The sequence below is a fragment of the Fopius arisanus genome, unplaced genomic scaffold (assembly GCF_000806365.1).
Source record: "Fopius arisanus strain USDA-PBARC FA_bdor unplaced genomic scaffold, ASM80636v1 scaffold00022, whole genome shotgun sequence".
Classification (NCBI taxonomy): domain Eukaryota; kingdom Metazoa; phylum Arthropoda; class Insecta; order Hymenoptera; family Braconidae; genus Fopius; species Fopius arisanus.
This window is the reverse complement of record NW_011887761.1, coordinates 1,273,057-1,298,193: the sequence shown is the minus strand read 5'-3', so window position 1 is coordinate 1,298,193 and position 25,137 is coordinate 1,273,057. Positions and strand designations below refer to the sequence as shown.

Here is a 25,137-nt window from a genome sequence, read left to right as displayed (position 1 = left end):
TAGTGTACCAACTATCCATTTCGTAACTATTAAATAATCATTCAGTTGATCCAACCTAGCCTCAACTCAATCATTCTGTAACTGCTATTGCTCGATTCAGTTGGTACTATTTACCTGCACCATTTAGTAATAGTTACGGAGCCTGTGTAACATCCACCTAATCCTTCTATCAGTGTGGGAGGACCGCAGTAGCTCGTGAAAAGATCAATACAAGAAAATGACAACGGCAATTGGGTAAATGATTAACCTTGACAATCATTAAGTGTGTTGAAGAGATTGTTGATAATTCATTTGAATTTATTAAATTTAAATAGCTGAGGAAGGGCAGCGGTGATGTACCACTCGTTGTGTTTCAGTCAGAAGCAGGTGGTGTCGAGGTGAAATGCTAGGCACGGAGAGAAAAAGACCGTAAAAATGACCTATCCGTTAGGTAACCATGTTGTGTTTTAGTCATTCGAGAAAAATTGTCGTACCGTTTAGTAGAACTTATCAGTTGTTTAGTAAACGTTGTCTAACCGTTTGACAAAATGCACCCAATTTGTAGGTAATTTTTTCTCAAATGCCTACGTAATGGTTACTACGCAGTTGAGAAATTTTACTAAGCGATATGGTAATTTTCTCCGAACAGCTAAAATACAACACGATTACGGAAGGATTACATAATTGTTAGCGATTTTTTCTCTCCGTGTAGCCAGGTTTTGGTGTTTGAGGAATCCATACAAGACTTTCTGAATCATCCATCATTTTGTGGATCTGATGTCTTTAACTGTGACAACATGTGTTGTCCATGGGGTCGACGTACCGCTACTTCCACGTCATGGCCTTAGATAACGCAAAGAGCAGTAAGTTCAAGTAAGTTGAGAAACCATCCCACAACCAGAAAAAAAGTTAAATAAAATCGACAAGCATTCGGGGATGTGAAAATACCGACGAGAAGTTGGAACTGAAAAACGGTATGAATTTACTATACATTTACCGAATTTTGTTCGAGAGTATTATTGACGGGTATTGAATGTTTCAATTATTCAGTTCAGGTTAAAAATCATTCGTGGTGATTTACGCTGTGAAATATAAACAACAGAATTGTTGACCATAATAATTGGAATTAGTCTGAAAATTAGCCTGTTCGATGAGTTTTTCGGAAATACTTGCGAGGTTGAAGGAAATAATGATATTCGCATCAACATTTTTATCGTAGATCTAACTAAGAACTACGCAAAAGGTTATTACAAAAATTTCGGTATTCCCTCCAGTTTCAATTCAGTTTATCTCTCTCGTTCATTTCCCTGCAGACCTTACTTCAATGACATCAATTCTATTCAATTCATGACTATAATAATAAATAAGAAAATGTAACAGACAATACAAATCAACTGGCGGTATCTCCATGTAAATGAACTAAAATCGTGACCAAAAAGGAGAACTGCGAACAAAATTGATGGAATGAAAATAAGATTTAGGTGAGAAGATAAGAAAAAATGAACCTAACGAAGTAATTTCCTGTTAACTCACCTACTGTTCAAGCAACTCAAGCTGACAGGAAGCGGCTCTGAGGACACAGTTGGAATGTGACCAGCCACAGTTTCCATTAATGGATACCACTGTGCCACTGGTTTTCTCGGATTATCCAACATCTCAAGCCAGTGATCTCTACCAATTCCAATGAAACTAGCGCCTACTGCCGTGCAGCCCATCAATTCGTTAGAGCCAATTCTGCGAGACAAAGTGAAAAAAATTTCCAACGTAAATAAAATCCTTTTCTTTTCCTCCAATTGCAAAATATATTCAGCCATTTATTCCCATTGAACATGGAGAATAAATTGCTCGGTGGAGGAATGTTTATTGAAAAATTTTCATTCATTGCATTTTACCTGTCGTAATCGATCACTTTCACTATGAGACTAACATCTTCGACATTATCAGCTGGCACATCAAATACTAGTGATTCGTTATACACTGGAAACAGCGTATTCTTCTTCACAGTTGTTTTCTTTTTTTTTATTCTCTTTCCCTGGCATAAAAGGTATATTTTCACATACGGATCTGTAATTGTTATTTATTACATTAGTCAGTGGACGTTAACAATCGGTTACTTGGATGAGAAATTTGGTAAGATGACGAAGTATTAATTGCCAAAATATTTCACTGAATAATCACACGAAATAAAATGTGAAATTTATCACAATAAATTATATAAATAAATAATGAATCATTATTGATTATGATTATCCATTATTAATGGCAATTATAATTATTTATGGATTAATGTGCGAGAAGGAAGTCGTTAAATATAATGAATAGTTAAACATGGTGAAATTATTATAAAAAACCAAACATCAAGTAAAATCTAATGAAAAAACTTTCTAAATAATTTTCACATGGTTTATAGTTGCGTGTAATTTTATATTAATATTTAGCTCGGCAATATTTTAGTCTGTAAAATTTTGGCGCATAATATTTCAGTTTGTAATACTTTCTCAATTCAGAAGTGAAGTGGTAAACGGAGATAAATTGACTTATCTGTGATTATCACTTCATTACTGAACTGCTTTGAGTAATGTTTACACGTGATAATGCGAAATTTGATTATTAACCTGAGGAACCTGTGATGTCCATTGCTTTCAAATTTCTTGCTTTGATGACTGTCACCGTAAGACGTCCAGCAGTCGGTAGGTAACAGAGCGTCAACATCAACTCACCCAAATCCACCTTTTCCTGTAATTATTGATTTCGTTTGTGGTATTATATCTTAGAATGTCTCTTTTATTTGTCAAGGAAAGTTATTAGGGTGTGAAGCGATATACTGGAATGATTTCTGCGCTTTCTGTTTTCCTGTTATTGTTATGGAGGATTTAACAAACAGCCTGATTTTTCTCATTTTCCTTTTTTCTTTCAGTTCCTTCATATTAGAAAGGATAATTAATAGCTTTACATATTTGTAATACTTCGGTGCTCGTACGCTGGACAACGCACTGCTCTTTTTTCCGATTTTAAAGTTGCTAGACTGAGAAAAAAATTTAGTGTCGAGTCCATAATAAATGATTTTGCAATCAAACTGATTATCACATTCAATTCGATTTCAATTTATACCTGAAGTTTTGGATTCGGCGCAAGAAATTGTCAGTTTCATAATTGAATTTCATAAAGAATTCATTCAGGCGACGAATGACTTTGTTTCACGTTGATAAAGAACTTTGCAGAAACCTTCGACGGCGATAGTTTCGGTTCAATCGGTTTTTTTTTGTAAGGAAAAACTACAGTATAAAATCCTGTAAATAAAAAATATCCGCCACGAATAGCATGAGTAAGCAGATTTTCCTATTTTTATCCGGGAAATACGATACTTTCCGTATGAAAATATAATTAAGGATAACGATGAACATAATTGAATGTAATTGAACTTCTTGAAGAATGTAATGTAGATTACTGTAGATTTTATCTAAATTTTTTTCAGATATTTGCGATTTATAATTTTGTCGCTTAACATTGATGGGCGGTGTTTACGTTTTTTGCGGCAAACGAAGTAATAAGGAAACGATATTACCTTTGCAATAAAAATAATTTGTAAAAGTGGAAATGTAATTAATAAATATAACCACATAATAATTGAATGTAATGCAGTGAGACGAAAATTTTGAAAAACCAATCACATCAAAATCGATTGATCAGTTTTTAGAGTATTCAGTAAAATGAATTTAAATGCAAGTTTGAGCAAGCCTTAAACTGACCGTCCAATTTAGGCTAATTATAATACGAAATGGTCTGGTACAACGTGGAAATTTAATCGGAATTTCGACTTGAAATATCGATTTTTAGAAAAGAGTGTGTGGTATAACAACAATTTTTAGTGAGAATGTGAAAAATCAAAATGCATTGATAATTTTGCGGGAAAAAATTGGACATGTTTTATTTGGTTGAGATAGATCACATCGAGGTGAATGGTTTGAATGGAGACGATAATAAAATCGGATGAATAATTTCTAAATATATTTCTGATAAAACATGAGGAATTTGATAAAAAAAAAGGTTAAATTTCATGCGCCCAAATTTAGCACAGAATTAGGCCTCATTAACGCTCATAATCTCTCAAAGCGATAGATTATTGAAATCCTTTTAGTTTGATTTATCTCTAATTTCCTAAAACATTATCAGTTATGCATCACTAGATAGATCATACCTTGAAATTAAATAACTAAAAATTTGAAATGCTTGGTTTTTAGCAATAATTACATTTCAGTGAGAGACAATGTTTAATGGAAATCCTAGTAAAGGAACAAACTATTTATAGAATTGTTATTCATAAGGTAAATTTTTTCTCTATATGAATACTATCACAGATTTTCAGGTAAAAGCTTATTCACTGGATTTGCGGATCCGATTTATTCGTAGCCTATTGTCTCTTTATTCGTGTCACCGCGTCCGCTTGAATATTCTGCCATTGAACAAAAACTATAACCGTTTTACATTCGCAATTAAATTGCATAATTATGAGTGATTTAATGGAAACGGCATCGTTTCATGGATTTGATGACTGAATTGAACTTGGTACATACCTGCATCGCACAGAGAATATCCATTGTATACTCAATTTCTTGCTCTAATGTAGTGCAATCCAAGAGCCCTTTAAGTACAACTTGTCCAATTAAGTCGTGCCGAGAGAATCGATCAAAATCGTAGACGGAAAACTGTAAATATCTTTCCCTCAAGTCATCGTAAGGTACACTGCGATGGAAAAAAAAAAACGATTTTTGTTTGCAATTCTTGAATATTATGAGGAGATGATTAAGTCTCAAGTAATAATCTTAGAAAAATTTTTACCTGAAGATGAAGGTCTCGTTGAAGATGGGATTCAGATTTTTCCGATGGACTTTGGTTTGAAATTTCTTCTTTCTGTCTGGGAGGAGATGCACTTTGACGTAAGGATCACTACTGCCAGTTACATCTTTGACGGGTAATTCCCTCGCTCCCAAGACCTACCCAGAACAAATATAAGAAACATTCCGAAGAATAAGACCAAGAGATTATGTCTTCTGTATTAATTCCTTTCTATGATTGAATAGGATAAAATACGCATCATTACATAAATTTAATTAACCCAATTATTGTCCCATGTAAGACGAAATTTTTCTTTTTTTTGCTTTCTTGCAATTTTTACACAGCGTCTGTACGCGTCCGTAAGTCTGTGTGCAAAATATTATTCTTAACTTCATCTCCGATCGGGTATTAATGCACCCGTGAAATTCAATCATTTTTCTCTCATATGTAAGCATTGTTAAGCCCTAGTCATCGATATATTAATTAAAATTCAATTAGTTTATTATTTTTTTTGTTTCAATGATGGATTAAAAAATTGGTTTCGATGTCTTCTTGAGGGAGTTGGAAAAATTATTGTTTGAGAGCATTTGAATTGAGGGGCTCTTCACTAATGAATCTCTAATGAATGAATCAATCGAAGCATATTGCAATGGTGAAAATTCAAATTTGGTATTTGTTGTGCTATATTGAAGCCATTATGACCGAAAAAGTCGGAAAATGCAATTTTTGAAGGAATATGTTTGTATGAATGTTTGTCTGCATGAGGCAACTTTTTCAGACTTGAATTTTGATTAGGCATTTATGTATCTGTGAAATTATAGTTATTTTTAGACCTAGTCCTGGAAAACAGATCATGTCTCGCCACATGCAACATTGACGTCCAAGTCGACCGCGAGAATGACACGCATGAGGGAAGGGTAATGTTTTCCGTACTGCTCCTCACGATTTCTCGTTTGGCAATTGGTACTACATACTTCCGAAACTCGAAAACTTGAAAATCACTACAGAAAAATAATATCCGGACTATTGGGATTTTTTACTCGTGGGGTTGGCCTCCGCGCCTTCGGCTTCCCAACAGTCCGGAAATATACTATTTCCACTGCGTGGCTTCAACAAAATGGTGTTTTTCAGGTGCCAGGCTGGAAAAATCATTTGTTCCATTTACAAGTATTATTCAACCCTTTCTCATATTTCAGTATTATGGTGAACATTTCAGAAATATTTCAATTCTAGGCTCGCCGCCGAGGATTCTATTTCAATTGAATTTGATTAGAGCATGAAATGATAGCTTCAATGCCAGACTGTTGAAATCAGGAGAAAATTACCGCAGTTACGTGTATGTATGAATTTGAATTTCGAAGATTATATGCAACCACACGGAAGAGCACTTTAATGAGTCTTTAATTTAAATTAAAATTAAATGTTGATTTCTAATATTCAAAAATCATAAATGGCAGTTTTATCAATCTTTCTCTCAATGGATTCCTTAAATTTAGTGTCAAATTCGTTGCAGTAAACTTAATAAATCAGTCATCCAATTGCATAAAAATAGACGTCATTTAATGGGAGTGAGAAATATAAGTCACATGACGTTACAGATATATTGATTTGCCCAGAATTTTGAAGGACATAGGCTGACATTCATCACAGATGTTGTGAATATAGAACGGGACATAATTCCAGTTTGAATAGCTAAACTGGTGCACAAAACGTCGTGTTGGAAATGACACGACATGATCGACAAAAGCAGATTGACGAGCCAATATAGTTTCCATCACTTGTATTGCTTGTACTCGTTTCAGCCGCACTTCAATCTTCCGGAAGAAATCCCTTTCAGCTTCTCCACCCACCCCCTTTCTCGTCGCTCAATTCATTAACAGCCAATGAATTCATAACACTTTTTTTCTCTAACTCCATTAAAAACATTTCGCAATCATCAATTCGCTAATCACCTTTCGAGTTGTGAATATTCCGGACGAAAGATATCGAAGATATCGAAGAAACTATAACGAAAGGTCAAAGTAATGCAATAAAATAAAACGAAAGCCTTTAGCAATATTTCATTTACAAATTTTAATCTTTGTGTTCATTAATGAATTTCAGTTGTACTAATTATATTTTAAATGAATTTTATACACAATTTTCAATCCAAACACCCTCATTTTGAAAAAAACATTATTGTTATGCTAAAGCTATTTTTTTTATGGAAAATCAATGTTTTAAAGTTGGGAAAAAATCAACTCTTTTCTCTAATTTTTTTTTCATTAATGAACATTTTCAATTTTTTTGATATTCGATTACTCCATAATTTTTTTTTTCATGAGAATTCTCATCGATTTTATGACGCTAGTAATTTGAATTTCTTGGATTCCTCATAAAATTATTGCAGTTTTCCAATGAAATAAAAAAAACGTCAAAAAAATTAGCGCACTACCTTGAATTACATTTTTTCAATTTAAACCATTGATTGTCTATACGTGAATAATGCTTTTAGAATAAAAGTCAGACATTTTGGTTGACAACCAAATAAAGTTGAATGAAAACGCAACAAAAACATAGAACAACAGAAAAAGTCAATCGTCTGGCATTAATTTCTAGAGAACTAATCAACTTATAGAGATCATTCAAAGATCAAGATAAGAAGTTAGAATGTCTCGATAACTTTTCAATATTTTTCGAGATATTCACAACTAAAGCTACGGTGCTGTGTAAATAACAGACATAGCGTCCTACGCGCCTGTATGATTCACACAACCGTGCATGTGTATATGAACTCACACCACTATGACGTCTATGAAAAAATTTCGCAAAGAGTAGATTTTTGGCCTCCGGTTTTAAATAATTAAAAAATCATTAGAATATATTTTTTTGTATGCTTAATCTGAAGATAATGATAAATTAAGGACATTAAAAAAAGAAAAACAATCTAATTCAAAATACTTTTTGGAGAAGGTTAATTTTATTGTTGCGTCATTCAATTTAGGCGTATAGGAGTGCAGCAGTTAGAGTCTGACTGTTAGACAGTCGACCCGTAGAAACTCGGTCGGCACGTACTTGTTTATGACTATCACTGCCGCATCTGCTGATTTCAGGGCTGTTGGAATGGGTTTTTTTACTCGTGTGGAGTTGGCGTTCCTGCGGCAGGCAAGAACTCGCCAACCACAAGAGTGAAAAAAACCAATCCCAAAAGCTCGGATAGCCTTTTTCCGCAGTGATTTTTAAGTTTCCGAATTTGGGAAGTATGCAGTACCAATTCCCAGACAACAAATCTTGAAAAGCAGTACGGATATATAATTTATTATTATTGAACTTGCAATAACCAATTTTCATGAATTTTAGTGAGTATTTTTAATTGAAATTCAATTCAAATTATAATATAATTAAAATCCATCTAATTTTACGGCAGTATATAATTTGTTTAAAATATGTAGTTAACGATTTATAAGATCCTTGGTAAATGGCGTTACATTGAAATTCTCCGCGTAGCGAAAGGACCGCACACGTGAGAGTTAAATGAATTGCATTGATTATTCAGTTTAAAGCCAGGACATACTTTCTAAGTGACTTCATTAGAGATGCATCACCCCCACTCGGACCCTTTTCATAGCATTGACGAGCAGATCAATACTACAACATTTCCAATTTGATGGGCGCTATTCAACGTAAAGTTCATTTAACCACTTGAGCATGTTTCAAAACCAAAAAAAGTGTCGATAAAAAATATCTATTAATTTTTTTCTCATTATCTTCAAGGAAAATTACGCAGTTGGAGAAATGTCAAGAGATGGATTCATCAGAAATTTCCGATGTATCTATAAATCATTGGCGTAATTTCTGCATTTTTCAAATCTTTTTTGTAATTTCGTTATTATTATTATTTGCTTTAGTATTCTGGTGATTATTAATCATGACAAGTGCGGAATTAAATGAGCAAGACACCACCCAATGGGCTTTTGCCAACTTTGAAATTCGAAATTAGAAAAGATCATCTGAAAAATTATATCGACATATATAGCTACGGTAATTATCCTCGAGTTCCAACAGTGAAGCATCGAAATTGTCTTTTAGGCTGTAATCAAATTCTATTGAGGATGAATACATATGTCCCATCAGGATTTCAATATTTCCACAGTACAAATTTTGGCCAATCTTTGTTATATACGAGTACAACGATTATTGCTGTTATTTCCACCTTCCAAAACTTGCTCAACAAGACATTGAAATAAATTTTTCAAGTCATCATTAAAGTATTTCCTGAAATTTTTTGTGCAGTTATCGAAAAAAACGAATTTTTGAAAAAATCAGAAGATTTTATAAATTGATAAATTATTTGAATTTTAATTAATATCGACAATTATGGCTCAACATGAAAAAAAATTAATTTCACGGATCTATTAGCACTTATTCAGAGATGAAGTTCGAAAACATTCTCATGGAAAATGGCATTTTGCGACTTTTTGGGTCATTATGGATTGACATGAAACAAAACATACAGAATTTCAATTTTAACGATAACAATATTTCTAGGGAAGTTCCACCTCGATTTCTAAATCTTATTTTCCCCTCATTTATCAACAATTGCTGAAAAAGTAATTGGTAAAATTAACATAAGCACGGTATGACGGTATCTTGATCCGATTAAAAAATAGTCACAATAGGATTCAATTATTCAATTATTGAATATTTAATTTTTATGGTGGGCGATAACAATTGTATGCATATAAATTCGAATCAATCCTGTGATAAGGTTTTCGCAATATTAACATATTTGAAAATTCAATTGCGCTATATAGAAGAAAATTTTCAATTTATCAACGAAAACTTGTAGTTGTGTTAATTGAAGAAAATCAAAATCTTCAAACATTTCCATATTAAAATAATGTAAATCTGTCACGATGATTTTCGAGAAATTCAAACGACATATTGACCTGTTATAACGGAAATAATCACGATGGAAATATTTCTTGGACTCCTACAAAATACATTATTTGTAAATAATTTACTACTTTTTGCTTCCAAATGACAACATTGTAATCGTTGAAATTTAAGATTTGTATTTTTCGCGTTATATCGGCTCATTACGACTCGAAAAATCCGAAAATGCAATTATTGCTCTATTGCTTTAAATTGTTTTTATTTCCAAAACTAATCTTGATATAACATTAGTTGTCGCGCGACCGTCTTCTTGAAAAGTTTATGCGCTGTAAAAGGGCCCAGACAAAAATCTTTTGATAGTATATATTTAGTCTCCCTTGATTGATTCAATTGTGTATGAACAACTAAAATATAACTATATTTTCCATTCCAGTTATTCTTAACCATGTAAATTTATGAAATTTATGTAATTAGTCTTCGAAAACGAAACGGTGAATTGATTTAATTCTTTTTGACCTTATTCAATGATGCGGATTCTGCCTCAAATCATTTTTATTTGAAGTACTATCGAACCATTTATGAAACAGGTGAAAAGTTACGCAAATTGAAAAATTTTTGACCCAAATTTCAAAGTGGACAGTCTCCAAGAAAAAATGATCAATTTGCAGCCACTTTATAGTTGATTAACTATTAACCATTAAAATTTAAACAATAACTGCAGAGTAAATATTTTATACGATAACAAACTTTCATGTAATAAATGGGTGACGAATTTGATGATGGGAAAGAAAAAAAATTACCTTAACAACGAGTCCATCAATTTCTTTGTCGTATCTCAGCGCAAAATGGAGCTTGCCGGCATATTCCATTTCCACTGTACTGGAGCTTTCAGTACTCTCCTGCCTTGTCAAATCCTTCTTGTACAACTCTGGCTGCATAATCCCATTAGAACATAGGAGAATAGTCATTTATTTGTTTATCAAAACTTCTGATATGATGAGCAGAATTATTTTAAAGTCCCTTAAAGATTTTTCTTCATTCCAAAATTAATGAAGGATATCACAAGTCAGGCAATACTATAATATAAATTGAATAAAAATAATAGAAATGTCAAAGTCAATGCAGAAAAAATTACTCATAGAAAAGTGTCGAAAATAATGATGGTATTAAGGATATCCAAGGACTTTAGCGACATTTCTTCTGGATACACTCTGTTTACATATTTTAGAAGAAACCAAAAGCTTTGTTTTACGCAGGAAAAAACCTTAATGTATATAAACTATTGTTGAGTAAATGTAATAACGCGTAAAAAACCTCCGAATGTTATTAAAATATTTTCTAGGAACTTCCAGAAGACTGAGAAAGTTTCCAGATTTTTCTACATTTCATCTCCTTATGCACAAATTGTGTAAAAAAGAAAAAAGACTTATTTATTAATTTTTGAAAAAGAATTCACAAATGCATTTTCATCTTTCTAGCTTGATGGATTTTCAAAATCGCCTGAAGTAATTTGTTCTCTTCGTAAGTTTTTAGAAAATGAATTTCCAAAAACGCATACAGGAATGTTTCAGTTTAGAGTTTTAACACAAGAGTTAACAAGAGAATTATTCTAGGCAGTTAAATTTTTGTATAGTACAGAAAAATTATTGGGATTGATGTAGCGTAGAAGAATTAAAAGAATGTGCATTTACAGGTGGGATAAAACAAACAAATACAAAACTAATCGATAGATATAAAGACCCCTCGAAATGTTATTGACAGGTGCATGAAGTTGAAATTCAATTTGATTTTGCGGTATTCCCCGTGGGAGCGTGAATTTTCACTCAATGGAACGATTAACGTAGGGATATACATTCCGGAGTTGACTCAATAAAAACGAGTCATGGTTATCGGATAAATATTAGTTCTGAGGGCGCACTTTATTGGAAAGCTGCCTCATATTATTGAATTGTGGTAGAGTATGAGGGATCACATGGTTTGAGAAAAAATATTTTTTTTTGTTCTTAAAGATATTAATGAGATTTTATTGTTGTTGTGGGGAAACTGGTAAATAAAGGGGGAACGAGAGGAATGGCAGGGTCAATGCCATGTATTCCCGGTGAGATATCTAAAATTATAGTTCTGCCAGTACCGCTAGACGTCGCAGAGCGTCCGCAAGTCAAATAGCCGCGATTAAGTTCTGTATACGAATAGGCCACCTCTGAGGAATTCGTTTCTATGGATTTAATTATTCTAATCATTGAAAATCTGATGGTAATTGGTGAAAGAATGAGCAAATCTCGCACTATTATCAAGGAGTAACTTCATTTTGCATCATACCTCCACGGCAAGTTAGACTTTACGAGACCTACTGCGCACTTCGTGTGCTGAATTTGAATTTGGCGCTTCCAGTTGACCAATGAGGAATTAGTTCTACAGGTTTCGAGATATTTCGACTCGGGCGAACTTCATTTTTGTGTTTCTACTTTCATAATAACGACTCCCTTAATGACGTGGCCTATTCTATCCCTCAGATTTTTATTTTTGAGGATCGTCGGGATGACATAAGCCACACTCCTTCCTTCATTTACGAAGGAAAATGGAACTTTTCCGTGGAGTGATTGCGGAAAGAACAATGTGCACCGGGCAAGGGAGGCAGGGCATTCAAACCTTCCTGTTTACCTACCACCCTTGGCTTCGCCGCAGGTGAATAATACACATACGAATTAAAATGCCCTGTTTTCTTACCTTGGTGCACAATATATTATTGATTATAGTCGCGAGAATATGGTAGGATCCAACCCACGTTTGGTAAGTAGAACCCATTCTGGTGGGTCGATTCATTACGGTATAACGACATCAGTTTGAACACTCGTATCTGGGGAAAAACCCTGGAAATTTGAAATCTGGAAAAACTGGTAAGACGGGAAATCGAAGCACCGGAAGAAAGTAATCATTGTAGGACGAACTGGCGTTTTTAAATTTATTCTGAAAAGTGGACTTTGAGAAACTAGAGAGCCAAGACGGTCCAGGGAATAATTAAGACAATCATACTTAGCATAAAAGTTTCGTTACAAGTGATTACCTTGATGAGGCCGAGGCTCGAGTCACTGCGATTCTCCAAGCTGCAGATGCTGAATTTAATATTGGGCAGATCGAGACGATGGGACAGCTGACGTTGGAAAGTTTGATGCCTCGTTGGAACAATTGGTAGAGTTGTTTGCCGTAGTACATGCTGCAGAATCAATTTCAGTGATTAGGAAATTCATTGATCTGTCATTCAATCTATAAATTTATCACATTACATTGGTAGTTAGCGAAACATTTGCCCAAAATATTCTCAAAAAATCTCTTTTCTCTTCATACTAATATTATTAATTATACATATTAATAAAATAACTTGGAAAATGATATATCCTATAATTTGGCTTGTTATTATATATTGTGTTATTTCGATCGTTTCATGTGTGAGTATTTATTTGGGAACTGATAGATAGTACTGTCACATTAACCAAGAATGAAGGTCTTTTCGTCGGATTATTGATTCAATTAAATTAATTTAAATTTTATTTTATTCTATTTTCTGGATTTCAAGCAGAACAAAGCATGTACTGCAGTTTGAGGTGTGAAAATTGTTGAATTTGCGGATTATTGGTATTGAAAACTTTGTAATAAATCCTTTTGATTCAATATTTAATTTAGTTAAGAAATTGATTGATTGCTGCTTATTTGTTGAATGCTTCAGCTGGCCAGAGTCAGGATGATCATGAATGAGGCTTACGTGATCCCTTACAATAAATGCGCCATCGGATGGTGGTACACATAGAGGAGGTGTCGTGCCAAGCCGCTATCAAGCTTATGGGACGGCAGAATGAGGGGATCGACTCCGACGATTAGGTCGTTGTGAAGGGCAGCAAAAGGAGCTGCGAGCGCCCACTTCGCCGCACTAATCGGCGACAGAACTGCGGGACTCATAGATCAATTGTAAAGTTGTTCGAGAAGAACCGCAAGAGGGAAGATATCAGACTAGCTAGGAGCTCAAGTGAGCCCTTCAATGGCCCACAGGCCGTACGAGATAGTTCAAATTAATTTGCATCACAGCAAAAGCGCCTCAGTTATCCTCTGCAGGACGATAGCTACGATGCAGACCGCCATAGTTATCATTCAAGAATCGTGGTTAGTGGATGGGAAAGTAAAAGGCCAACGAGATCGTGGAAAGTTATTCCATGCAAATCCTGGGGAAAACAGGATAAGGGCCTGCCTCCTCACTATAAGGACAGAGACCACTTTCCTACGACAACTCTAATGGGGATCCGGCGGTTGCCATAATAAAAATTAAGTTATGAGAAGACAGAATCTCGGAGTGCATAGTAGGGTCAGCTTGTTTCCCCTACAACTCCGTAGAGCCTCCTCTGAGATAGAAAGTCGAGGACCTCACAAACAAAGTCAAGAAGGATGGGCTAAAACTCTTGCTTGGAAGTGATACCAACTCCCACCACGTACGATGGGGGAGCTTCATTACCAATGCAAGACGTGAAGCCCTACACTACTTCGTTTTGGAAAAACCTGCCATACTTCTAAATAGAGAAACGAAGCCGACCTTCAAGAAGTGCTGGACATAACTATCTACACAGCGAGCACGGTGGACATGGTAGGGAAATGGCGGGTCTCAAAGGAACCCTCAGGCTCAGATCACAAGGTTAAAAACTATCGTCTGAGAAAAATGGCTACGTCAAGCTCAGAGATTTTAGATCAATCAGTCTAACTTCTTTCGTTCTCAAGATGCTCGAAAGACTTATAAATAGATATATAAAAAGGTCACTAATGGACCGACCAATGTCCTGATCGCGGTATGCCTATAGGAAGAATGTTTACAGAGACCATCCTGCACCATCTGGTAGCAAACGCCGAAGAGATCACCAAGCTAGAAGGTCATGCATTGGTACACGACCGGTTCAGGATATAGATAGAGACCGTTTCGGGAGGGACTGCATGGACCGACGAAGCATTATGAAAGCAGCTGATCCCTCAGAACCAAAACTACAGTGTACCAAGCCGAAATGTTGGCCATCGAGAAATGCTCAGAGATTCTGGCAAATCGGCAGACGATGAACAAGTATATATATACATTTGATCAGGCAGTCGGGTCACTATCACTCTGCAGTCGGGCCACTGAAGCCAGCATAAGTTTTTCCTTCTATTTTGGGAGTGGGGGACATAGTTACATGTAGTAACTACGTTGGGTACGAGTACCCAGGGAATTGAAAACTTACGCTGACTGTAGTATATCGAAGCACTCCTAAAACCCAACACGGACTCAGGTCTGGGAAACCATGGAGGAGTTGGAAAGGCTGGGAGGACACAACAAGATGACCTTAGCGTGGGTCCCAGGACATGAAGGCATTCATGGCAACGAAGAGGCGGACGGACTGGCGCAGCAAGCTTCGCTAAGTGTAACCGAAGAGGAACCTGTCATCAGGGTGCAATAAGATTCGGATTGCATCAAGCTGACGAAAAAAGCCGGACCGGAAATTTAATCTGTAACCTAACGTAGGCGGAGCTACAATAACTCGAAACAGAGTTTGGTGGCGGCAGGGAAGCTCGACCGCACACCCGCTAAATTTAACTAACCAACTAACCATGAGAAACTGATTCCCTCCCCTCTCGACTGTAACCAACAGGCTACGAGCAAAATTTCCTGTGTACGCAGGCACTCATCATAATAAATGGGGTGACTTGAAGTATATAAATTCAACGATGAAATTTAGGTTACGTATGAGGGTGGTATTGTATTCCTTTACCGAATATCCTATGCCGACTGTCGAAAGAGAATTGATGTATAGAAATTACCCCTGTGCCAAGCTTTCACATTCTCCCAAAGGTTCAAATGAGTCTAGATTTTATTGAAATTCAAAAAATTTACCAACCTTTTTACTATCTTTCTGCTCCTGAATATACTCATGCGTAATCGGTTCAGACTGCAAATCAGGTAGCGAATGACTGATGCGTATTGCATTTTGTTGAGACAATTCTCCATCGGTGTCATCGTCACTCTCTTGTCTGGCGACACCTAGGAGCCACTTCCATGTGGATGAACACTGAAAGCTCACAGCTGCGAGAAGAACGAGTGCCATGAGTGCTACACCAGTGCCAATCAGAAGTTGATACGGGAAACTCTCACTCCACTCATCTGTACAAAAATTATATTGCATATGTAGAAAGAACAATAACCAAATGAAAAAATAAGAAATTAAATAAATGAAGTTAAGAATACAAATAGGATGAAACTAATAATTGAGGGTCAAATTGAGAAATGGGAAAAAACTGAGAAATTCATTATTGAGAACGCAAATCATTATTTTCAGGAAAATATTATCATTTATATAGCCTTTTTAATGCAGTCAATTATATAGGGTTACGTTTGAAGTTTGACCATTGATTCGATGTCTTTGAACAAATGCAAATTACTAAATAATTAGCCGGTGACACGGTGACAGAAATGGTTAAATCGAAAAAAAATATATTAAAAAAAAAACGGAACATTTCACATAATTCACAAGCGAAAATCATTTTAGGTGAATTTCTGTAAAAATAGAAGAGAAAAAGTGGAGCTGATCAGTAAATTTTCGGGTTTGTCACGAAAAGAGCTACGAAAAAATTACGCATTTTTTTCGAAACGGTAAAATTCAGCAGAAATTTACTAATCATTGTGTTCAAGAATTTCGAGGCACTCTGCGAACCAGAAGACACCAAGAATCATAGGAAAATGGTAAAAAATAGCATCCGCTATGAAGTTTGCTGGGAGGACGCATTGTTCCTCTTGGCCGAAACTTCAAACATACAGAGTCTGTACATTGGGTACAGTTTCTGGGATATAATGCGACATCCCAGGCAGGGAATGGCAAGCTTGACAATTGGACCATTGTCCCACTGGGGAAACCAACGTATTCTCAAAGCTGCGTGTTTCCAGGTTTGGACAAGGCTCTATCCAATGCTGGTATATAAGCTCCAGTCGAGGCGAAACTAGAGCACACTGTCCCTTGCTTGGGCCACTGATGGAGCCAATGTATTTTCAAAGCTAACATGGCAGCCCTGCCTTAGCAGACTCCGGACTGGTATGCTAGTCTTGGAATACCGAGCCTAGATCCCGTTGTACCCACGATTGAAGCGGGTTAATTTTTTAAACGGAGACTGACCAATCCTCGGCCAATCCATTCCCAGGAGTGGTATGCTTAACTCAATTATTTAAATAACTGTGATAATTCTCCTGCATAATTGTAGGAGGGGAAACGAGTACAATAATAAAATAGAGTAGTCGGAATTGAAACAAGAGGAAAATGGGAGGAGTGATATATAACGTGTTATAAGGTAACCGCACTTAGCGCAGCGGTTAGTGAGTTAGTAGTGGCACATTAAGTGCATGTTTCAGGTACAGGTGTGCAGTCGATGCTCAGCACAACAACGGTGGGCGAGAGTGATCTTCATTGGGGCAACGGGATCGGGCCGGTCATCTACGGAAATCGAGCAATGACCATCGGGTTCGAAATAATTAATAACATGGTCTTGCTTATTTTTATTGAAAACTGTTGAATTCGATGATCGCGGGTGCAAGCCCCACTGCGGTCATTTTTTTTCTTAAATGTAATTTTTTTAATCATTAAAACAATTATTTCCATCATTATTTCATGTAAGAAAGATAAGAACCAACGAGAAATAGAATAATAATAAATTCGGAGTCGGCCTCAAGTATTTAGTATTAATTAGAATCGAGGCTTGATCCTAGCGTGGATACTAAGACTTGTCTCTAGGCTGGGGTCTATCTTGGTCCAGTGTTCCATTTCAGGATAGGACCAGGCCCGGATACCAGGCCTATCCCTACGCTGGCTAGGCTTGGGCCGATGGTTAATTCCTACCTACGGAATGGTCTAAAACATAAAAATACGAAGTTTGGCGACAATGTCTCCTTTTTTGGTTAGGCATGCCAAGTGAGGTATTTTTTTTCAAAACTTCTCAAAAAAATATTGCAGCTAATTACATTATTCAGATAAATAGAATTGTCCGTCTTCTTACTCCGGGATTCATCTAAGTTCAGTACTGCCAACCTAATTCGGCCCGAGTGAGGCCCAGATCAGGCATGCCGTATGCGAGAAAAATTTCGATTGAAAAAAAATTGTGCAATAAGATGGCAAAGGGGAGGGGCAGTTGGAGAGAAAGTGGGATATTAGTAAGAAAACTATACTTAGCCACTAATCGTAAAATCATTTCAATGGTATCAGCTATTGCAAGTACTACTGATGTACGCAAAATTGGTATCAATTTTCCAAAATGAGGGGTAATTTACGTACATCTCATAAATTACATTTGAAATTTCGTATTTTATGGCTATTGTTTTCTGTGTGGATAATTAGATTCGTACACTAATAAACGATCAACTTTATGTGTCGCTTTTTTACCGAACAGATTTAGTAAAGAGTTAATTAGCATAATAGTTGAAATGGACATTGACTCACTCCTATTCCGAAACCCATCCCATCCTCAGAACGAGTAATATTTGCAACTAAAAATATGCATTGATACGTTTCACCTGGATGTGCTCTCGTGAAAAATATCAGCGTAATAATCCACTACATAGCACCAAAACTGTTTAAACAAAGCGTTAACAAAATTGGAAAAACAAGGTTTGGTTTTTTTTAATTTTTGCTGCCATTCATGCTAAATTGATGATATGCCATGCCTTGTAGCGTATGAATTTTATGCCTTTTTCATACTTCAGTGCATGAAGAGTTTACAATAAACATCTATAGACAGCTTTTTCTAAAGCTTTCCGTTACAACTTTTCCCTACATAGAAGAAAAATTAAATTGAAAAACTGAAGTTCTCGACTTTTGTCGTAAATTGATGATATTATACGCTTTATAGTGAATGGGCTTCAGCCTTTTTCATATTCCATTGAAATTCCTTTTGTAATAAACATCTATAAATCATTTTTTCTAGAGCTTTCCGTTGCACCATGCGATTTATTTCTTCATAGGGAGAGAAAGATACTGGAAAAAGTACTTGAAAAACTCCATACAATTTTTTCGAGTCCTTCATAATTTTTCCTTCCCTTTTTTTTTGCAATAATAATTAGGAGATGGGATGACTATTGTCGGCTTTTACAAGCTCCGATCCCGCCTCCTATTCTTTGTACCGCATTCGCGATATAACAATATACTATTCCTGGATTTTCCATAAATATTAATGATTGCAAATACTCTCAATGAATATTAAATTCGAACTCTCAATTAATCAATTTCAATTAATGAATTAATGAATTAATCAATTTTCAATTTTAAATCGACTTCACCATACAGGTGAGTGCACTCGCTTTTGCGCCAGAGTGACACATACCCGGGCAGTGCATCATTCGATCAAAATTGCAGAATTGCCAGGTCAGTTCCTTGTGAGAATAAGAAGTGGGAAAATTACGCTATAATTTCCATCAATTAAAAATCGATTCGTGTAATCATCAGAAATAAATCCGCTTCCGGAGGCGAAAATTACAAGCCAGTCTGGAAGCAACCGTCAGAGCGATAATTTGACTTGGTGTAAATTACTTTCCGGAATCCATCTGTCTCTTCCGGCCCTCCCATACTATAATTCGCATGAGAATCAATATAGCACATGGTAAACTACTGAATAATAGTAAATGGCTGAAGGGACGGAAGTGTACGGGAGTACTGCATCCTTGAATCGAAAGTAGGAGTGTCTCTTGCATTGTAAGAGGACCAATTAATCAGTTTCCGTAGTTGTGGACATTCTCAAAACTCTTCAAACTATGTCCATAATTACAAGCGTGTGGGTAAACGTGACAGGATATGAAGTATTCATAATAGGATCGGAGACTACACTTATTTTAGTGAAGAAAGACGATTGCTTTATCGAAGGATCCAAACCTCTCCAAATTTAAGGATGAAATTAACTAGCAACACCGACAGAGTTATGAGACAAGGAATTATGGAAGTGTTGACCCTATCTCCACAAAGACGCCTAGGCACCTGCACATATATCCTCGTTGTCGGTGGCCGGATCAGAATGCGTCTCTACTACTGCTACCAAGTTTAAACCCTACATCCCCTCCCAACTTGCCCGGCATTTTGCTGCTATTACTATATGTTACTCGTCTATTGTTACCATAGGATGCAGCTAACATTCTAATCTATACGGTACTCTGTGGCTGTGTGAATCTCTATATTAACGTGAGAGCTTACGGTCGCCTTGGCAATTAGCGACGAATAACTAGGGGAAATATCAATCCTAGATATCAGAATGCATGCCTGTGATGATCAAACAACAGGAAATCTATTTCTCAATTACTAAGTTTTAAGGATAAGTTTTTATTCATGTTTGATTATGGAAGTAAAAAAATGAGCACTATAATTTGTGTTTTTACTTCTATTATGTTTTATTATCAAGAAATAATTCCTCAATGCTTAAGGGATAATGGACTCAAGAGACACTAACTCTTAACCAACTACTTGAGCTTTACTTTTAGGGGGTTTCCTTTTCCCTTGCCCAGTTCTGGTCGGCAAATGCTGTCTAGGAATGGACAGTATGAAATATAAACTTGTTCGTACAATACAATACAAGACCCAGTGTGAATTTTCCCCTTTTCCCATGCCCTAGTCCTGCTTTAAGAGAACCATCGACCATCTTTCCAGAAACGGAAATATAAAAACTGGTAGAGATAGCGTGAATTTTTTATTTGGAGAAATATTAAAATTCAACAATTCAACTCTGCATTTCCCCATCTTTACTGAATGATGCTGGAGAAAAACGGACGCTCACTGAATATTACTTTATTTTCAATGTTTAACATTTTTTATAAATAATAAAATATAAATGGAAAAATTACCTATTAAATAATTAGTCGATTGATAGACTATTAAGTAGAATTTTCCAAAAATAATGTTCTTTCCGCTCTTTCCTACCTGTACTTGTCGTTATTGATCTTTATTAATTTTTATTAATCTTTATGATTCATTTTAATGAGGGTTATATAAAAAAAATGAGTATATGGGTGAAGAAGTGCGTTATTCATTCATAATTAACGACGAGAGTAATGACTACGTGACCGAACTGTCGTTATATATAACTGGCTATAATCCTATGATCTGATAATTATCTCATTTCCATGCTAATAAGTGACGGTGCAGGAATTTCGGAATTTTTTAAGTCCATAAAAAACCACTAATGAAATAGCTCACGAGGATTAGATGGATTGTAGTTACAGGCCAATTTTATGGACGAATTAAAATACCAAGAGGAAATTCAAAAGGGGCTGGAATAAGACATTAACTAGTAGCAACTGATTCTGATCAGTCGTGGGTCTGCGTTGTAATTTTGCATCAGTTTGATAATTCGGTTTGTTAATCCATCCGAATGGTAGAATCTGGTTCAATTTTTCATTATTGGCTTCGACTCTGTAATCAGTCGATGACTAAATACGTATGATAGGTACTGAATTCAAGCTCGCTTTGAATGTTCTAATCCAATCGGTTTTCATCGATGCTTGACCAATTTTCAACGATCAATCCTCGTTACTCATAAATCTATAATATATAATGGTTTTACTTGGGTGTCTCGATTGAACCACTGAAGGGAACGGATGTGCTTGTCAACAGCTCGTCAATTTCCTCGGGAATATTTCGTTCAACTCATTATTAAAGCGTTTTTAAAAAAGATATTGTGGTAAGCCCTTGTCCAAGTAGGGTTTGCCAATCATCAATCATTTGACCATTGCTTGGTCGAGATCTGGTGTACATACTATTGTCACCTCAACAATGGCCCAAGTCATGGAACTCCATGTATTACACGCCATTTTTTAACCATAGAAATCTTTAATACATTTTATTGAAATCCGCACCGAGCGCGGATTCTAATCAAATATATATGTCTTTTCAACCATCCTACTTCCAGTCTGTCCAAAAAATAATGAAAGGACATGCGATTGTTATTCTAGTTAGCGATCATATTTCTATTTTCCAATACACCAAGGCATTCGACGAAAATGTTGATCCCAGGCCAATCACTCATCAAAATAAATTGCTCGGATGAGTCACCTACTATACCAAAACCAAGGATATCGTACTGTTACTGTTACACCTGCCAGCATAGCACTGTGAACACACACTCTTCCAAATCGTCCGTACCACGTAAAGACGCAAAAGCTGTTTGTCTCGAACTCTTGTCTCTACTCTGTTAATCCCCGATGAAATAGTACTACAGCAGATTAGACCTACATCCAAGCTGATCTCTATGGAAGCGGGGAAGTACCCCCCTGCCTCCCGCCCCCACTCTTTCCATCATATTTTCCCATGGCACAAAGTTATGTATATCCCAGAGCAATAGAATTACATCATCGCCCCGAAAATACCAAATACTGGATTTATTTATTCACTTGGCAACTAGTGTGTTATTGATGTCATGAAGAAGGGCACACAGCCAGCACCTGCGAGAACAAGAGAGGTTGATGACCCACAGACTCGTGTTACCTCACCTGGTAATGGTTCATCTCATGATCTTCAAATTACATCCGAAACTGAACCGTCCACAAACCGCCTTCTCAAGTAAGTGACTTTTCTCTAATCCCCCGCTAGATATCATGGAAATGCAGGAAGTCAATCAAGGGAATAAAGAAATTTCTTCTGTTCATCAAAAAGTTTATGCAGCATGGGAGTACTTTGAAACCAACTCCGAAACGTATACTATTTCTTTCGATGGCGTTGTTATGTTGGTAGTTAATTGTCAAGATAGGGGATTCCATGGAACTGTTGAATTATTTTCCCACGATATCAGGGGAATCGCTAAGATGATTGACAATTCCGTTGCACTTATTACCAATGAACAATTCAAAAAATACCTTCTGTTCCTCCAGGTCCAAATCTCTCAGCCACGCCTATCTGGGAAACCGAAGTGCCCTCAACCAGAAATAGTCGCCATGGCTCCAATCAACAACAGTTATCCCAATTTACAAGCTCAATCGACCTCAACTCATTCTATTGGACTTGGAATCTCTCGGGGCAATTGCCACAGTCTGCTTCTTCATCTTCCGGAAATTTTAAACTATAGTTAAGTCTTTAGATATTATTATCCTCTGAAACATAGCTTAATTCAACAATCATTCACGCCAATTTCTTTTCTAGGCTTAATATTATACGAAAAGATAGAAAACATGGTAGGAGGGAACGTGGGTTCGACGCCATCAGGAAAAATCTCTACACCTTATTAAATTCGAGAGAAGTGAAACAGCTGAAATTATTGGAATTTGAGTAACCGCAATACTATCCTAGCTATCAATATCTTTGCCATTTCTTGAGCCTCACACCCCAGGAGTTTATCTCATGGGAAATGGGACTAGATTGTTCCTCTTTCAAACACTTCAGAATATTCTTTGCTTATAAAGAATCGGAATGCCCACAGCCTGGCATGGAACTGTTCAATAAATCATACTAACTTCCTCAATTGTTATTGAAGATCTGTTGTTAAGGATGTTCTGCCAGTATTTTGTTATTGGTCCTATTTTTCTGAGATTTATTGAAAACTATCGATCGGATTGGGATGTGAAAATATAGCGTTTGTTTGTTAGATTATGATTTATCCTTTCACAAAGTTTCATCCTAATATACCACTTTTTATAATTTTTTAATCAAAATTTAGTGTATCGGGATGAAACTTTATGAATGGGTCAATCATGATGGAACGGACACATGCTATATTTTCATATCCCAATACGATCGATAGTTTTCAATAAATCTCAGAAAAACAAGAAAAATAACAAAATACCAGCAGAACATCCTTAACACACAATATTATTTGACATAACACAGATACTATTACTCATCAAGTTCAGAATAGCGAATCCAATTTCGATCTTATTCTCAGCTCTTCTTCACGCGTAGATAGAATTAAGAATTGCATACACGACGAAAACTGGGAGTCCGATCACTAGGCCATTTTTATAGAAAACGTAGTTGAGAAACACATTTATCGAAGAATGCTCGCGTGGTACTTCAAAAGAAAACTTGAATCATATCCTTTGGCAATGCCCTTTACATCTTGAAAGGGAGAGGATGATGAGGCCCTTAAGAACCTGTGGCTCATTTCCCCCCATACCATATCAATATATTTCTTTCCACTATTAATAAAGACTTTATACTTATTATAGAAGACTTCCCAGATTCGTTGAATCTTAAATTCTGAACTTATTATATATTGCATACCTAAGCTAGTCCAGTACAAAAACAATGATCAACTATGTAATTTTCTAAACTTCATCTGCGATTGGGCATTAATATATCCGCGCAATTGAGCCCTAGCGATATTAATTAAAACTCAATTCATCTAATTTTTTTTTGTATTCTTGCGTTTTGTTTAAATCTGTTTTTCTTTATGACAGCTGGCCCAAAATATTCTGAAGGAGCATTTTCCCAGTTGTTTCAATTAAAATGGAGTTTATTAGAGAATTCCAATAATCTAATAAGCAATAATAATTAAACAAATATTGTAGAACTCGCAATATAAATTATTATATTGTTGCATGAGAACTTCTCTGAAAGTTTTCTTCCAAATGTTATTTTATAATTTATACTACAGCATGCATTGAACAATATTCATCAAAATTCTTTCTCCAGCGGTTTATCTTTCTCATTATTATCCCAACAAGCAGCATTATTGAGAATTACTTTTAATGTCTCTCATCTTTCAAAATTGATTCGTGTTTTTATCTCGCGTAAGCAATTCGATCTAGAAATAACGACGTACTGCAATTTTCTTCTCTTGTGAATAATGATGTAGACCATCAAAGGATTTTTTTCCTGATAGACGAGTTCAAATCCACTGATTTCTGGAATATAATCTATAATTGATTGATTTTATTCAGCACGATTCCTAGAGGGAAGCACAAAATTCATGAGGAACTATTCAAAATTTGGGGTATGGACAAAAAGTAACTAGCTAGGTCCTCTGAATTATTCATGCTAAATCGAGCAAGATTCGGAATCTTCAAAGAGGCTTAGGTCGCTCGGGTTCGATCCTCTACTAATCAGTAATAATTCTCTATAGCACTGGTACTGTATCAAGGCTGAGGTCAGCGGTTTCCGATCCGAACTGGATCAGCAATGCTACTTCCGATTTCATCAGCTTTGATTGATCATGGTATATTGAGAAAAGACTACGGCATACATTGAAACAAAAAACATTATTTTTTCCAAAGATTCATTTACTTGAGCGATTGGACATAGCCTGTTTTGTCAGTAGGTTATTTATCCAATAGGCTAATTTTCAAGTGATTACGATTAGGTTAATTTTAGAAGATGTTCCAATTAAAATGTAGGATATGTCCTTGAATAAACTCTACTAATAATCATCCGTTTTTCTTAAATACCGAATTGTCTTAGAAGAAATTGAATGGATTCTTGTTACTATTAA

General features: G+C 35.8%; 1 protein-coding gene across 1 annotated transcript in view; it reads right to left on the bottom strand.

Moving 5' to 3' along the window:
* The window catches only part of Syt1 (Synaptotagmin 1), an 83,336-nt gene that overhangs the window by 8,172 nt on the left and 50,027 nt on the right, over positions 1 to 25,137 (bottom strand). Inside the window, exons 2-9 of the mRNA XM_011301448.1 lie at positions 15,597 to 15,859; positions 12,755 to 12,904; positions 10,491 to 10,622; positions 4,819 to 4,973; positions 4,554 to 4,722; positions 2,595 to 2,715; positions 1,872 to 2,043; positions 1,513 to 1,713 (exon numbers count right to left, since the gene is read on the bottom strand). Of these exons, the coding sequence (XP_011299750.1) occupies positions 1,513 to 1,713; positions 1,872 to 2,043; positions 2,595 to 2,715; positions 4,554 to 4,722; positions 4,819 to 4,973; positions 10,491 to 10,622; positions 12,755 to 12,904; positions 15,597 to 15,859 (1,363 nt within the window). The remainder of the gene's footprint in view (positions 1 to 1,512; positions 1,714 to 1,871; positions 2,044 to 2,594; positions 2,716 to 4,553; positions 4,723 to 4,818; positions 4,974 to 10,490; positions 10,623 to 12,754; positions 12,905 to 15,596; positions 15,860 to 25,137) is intronic.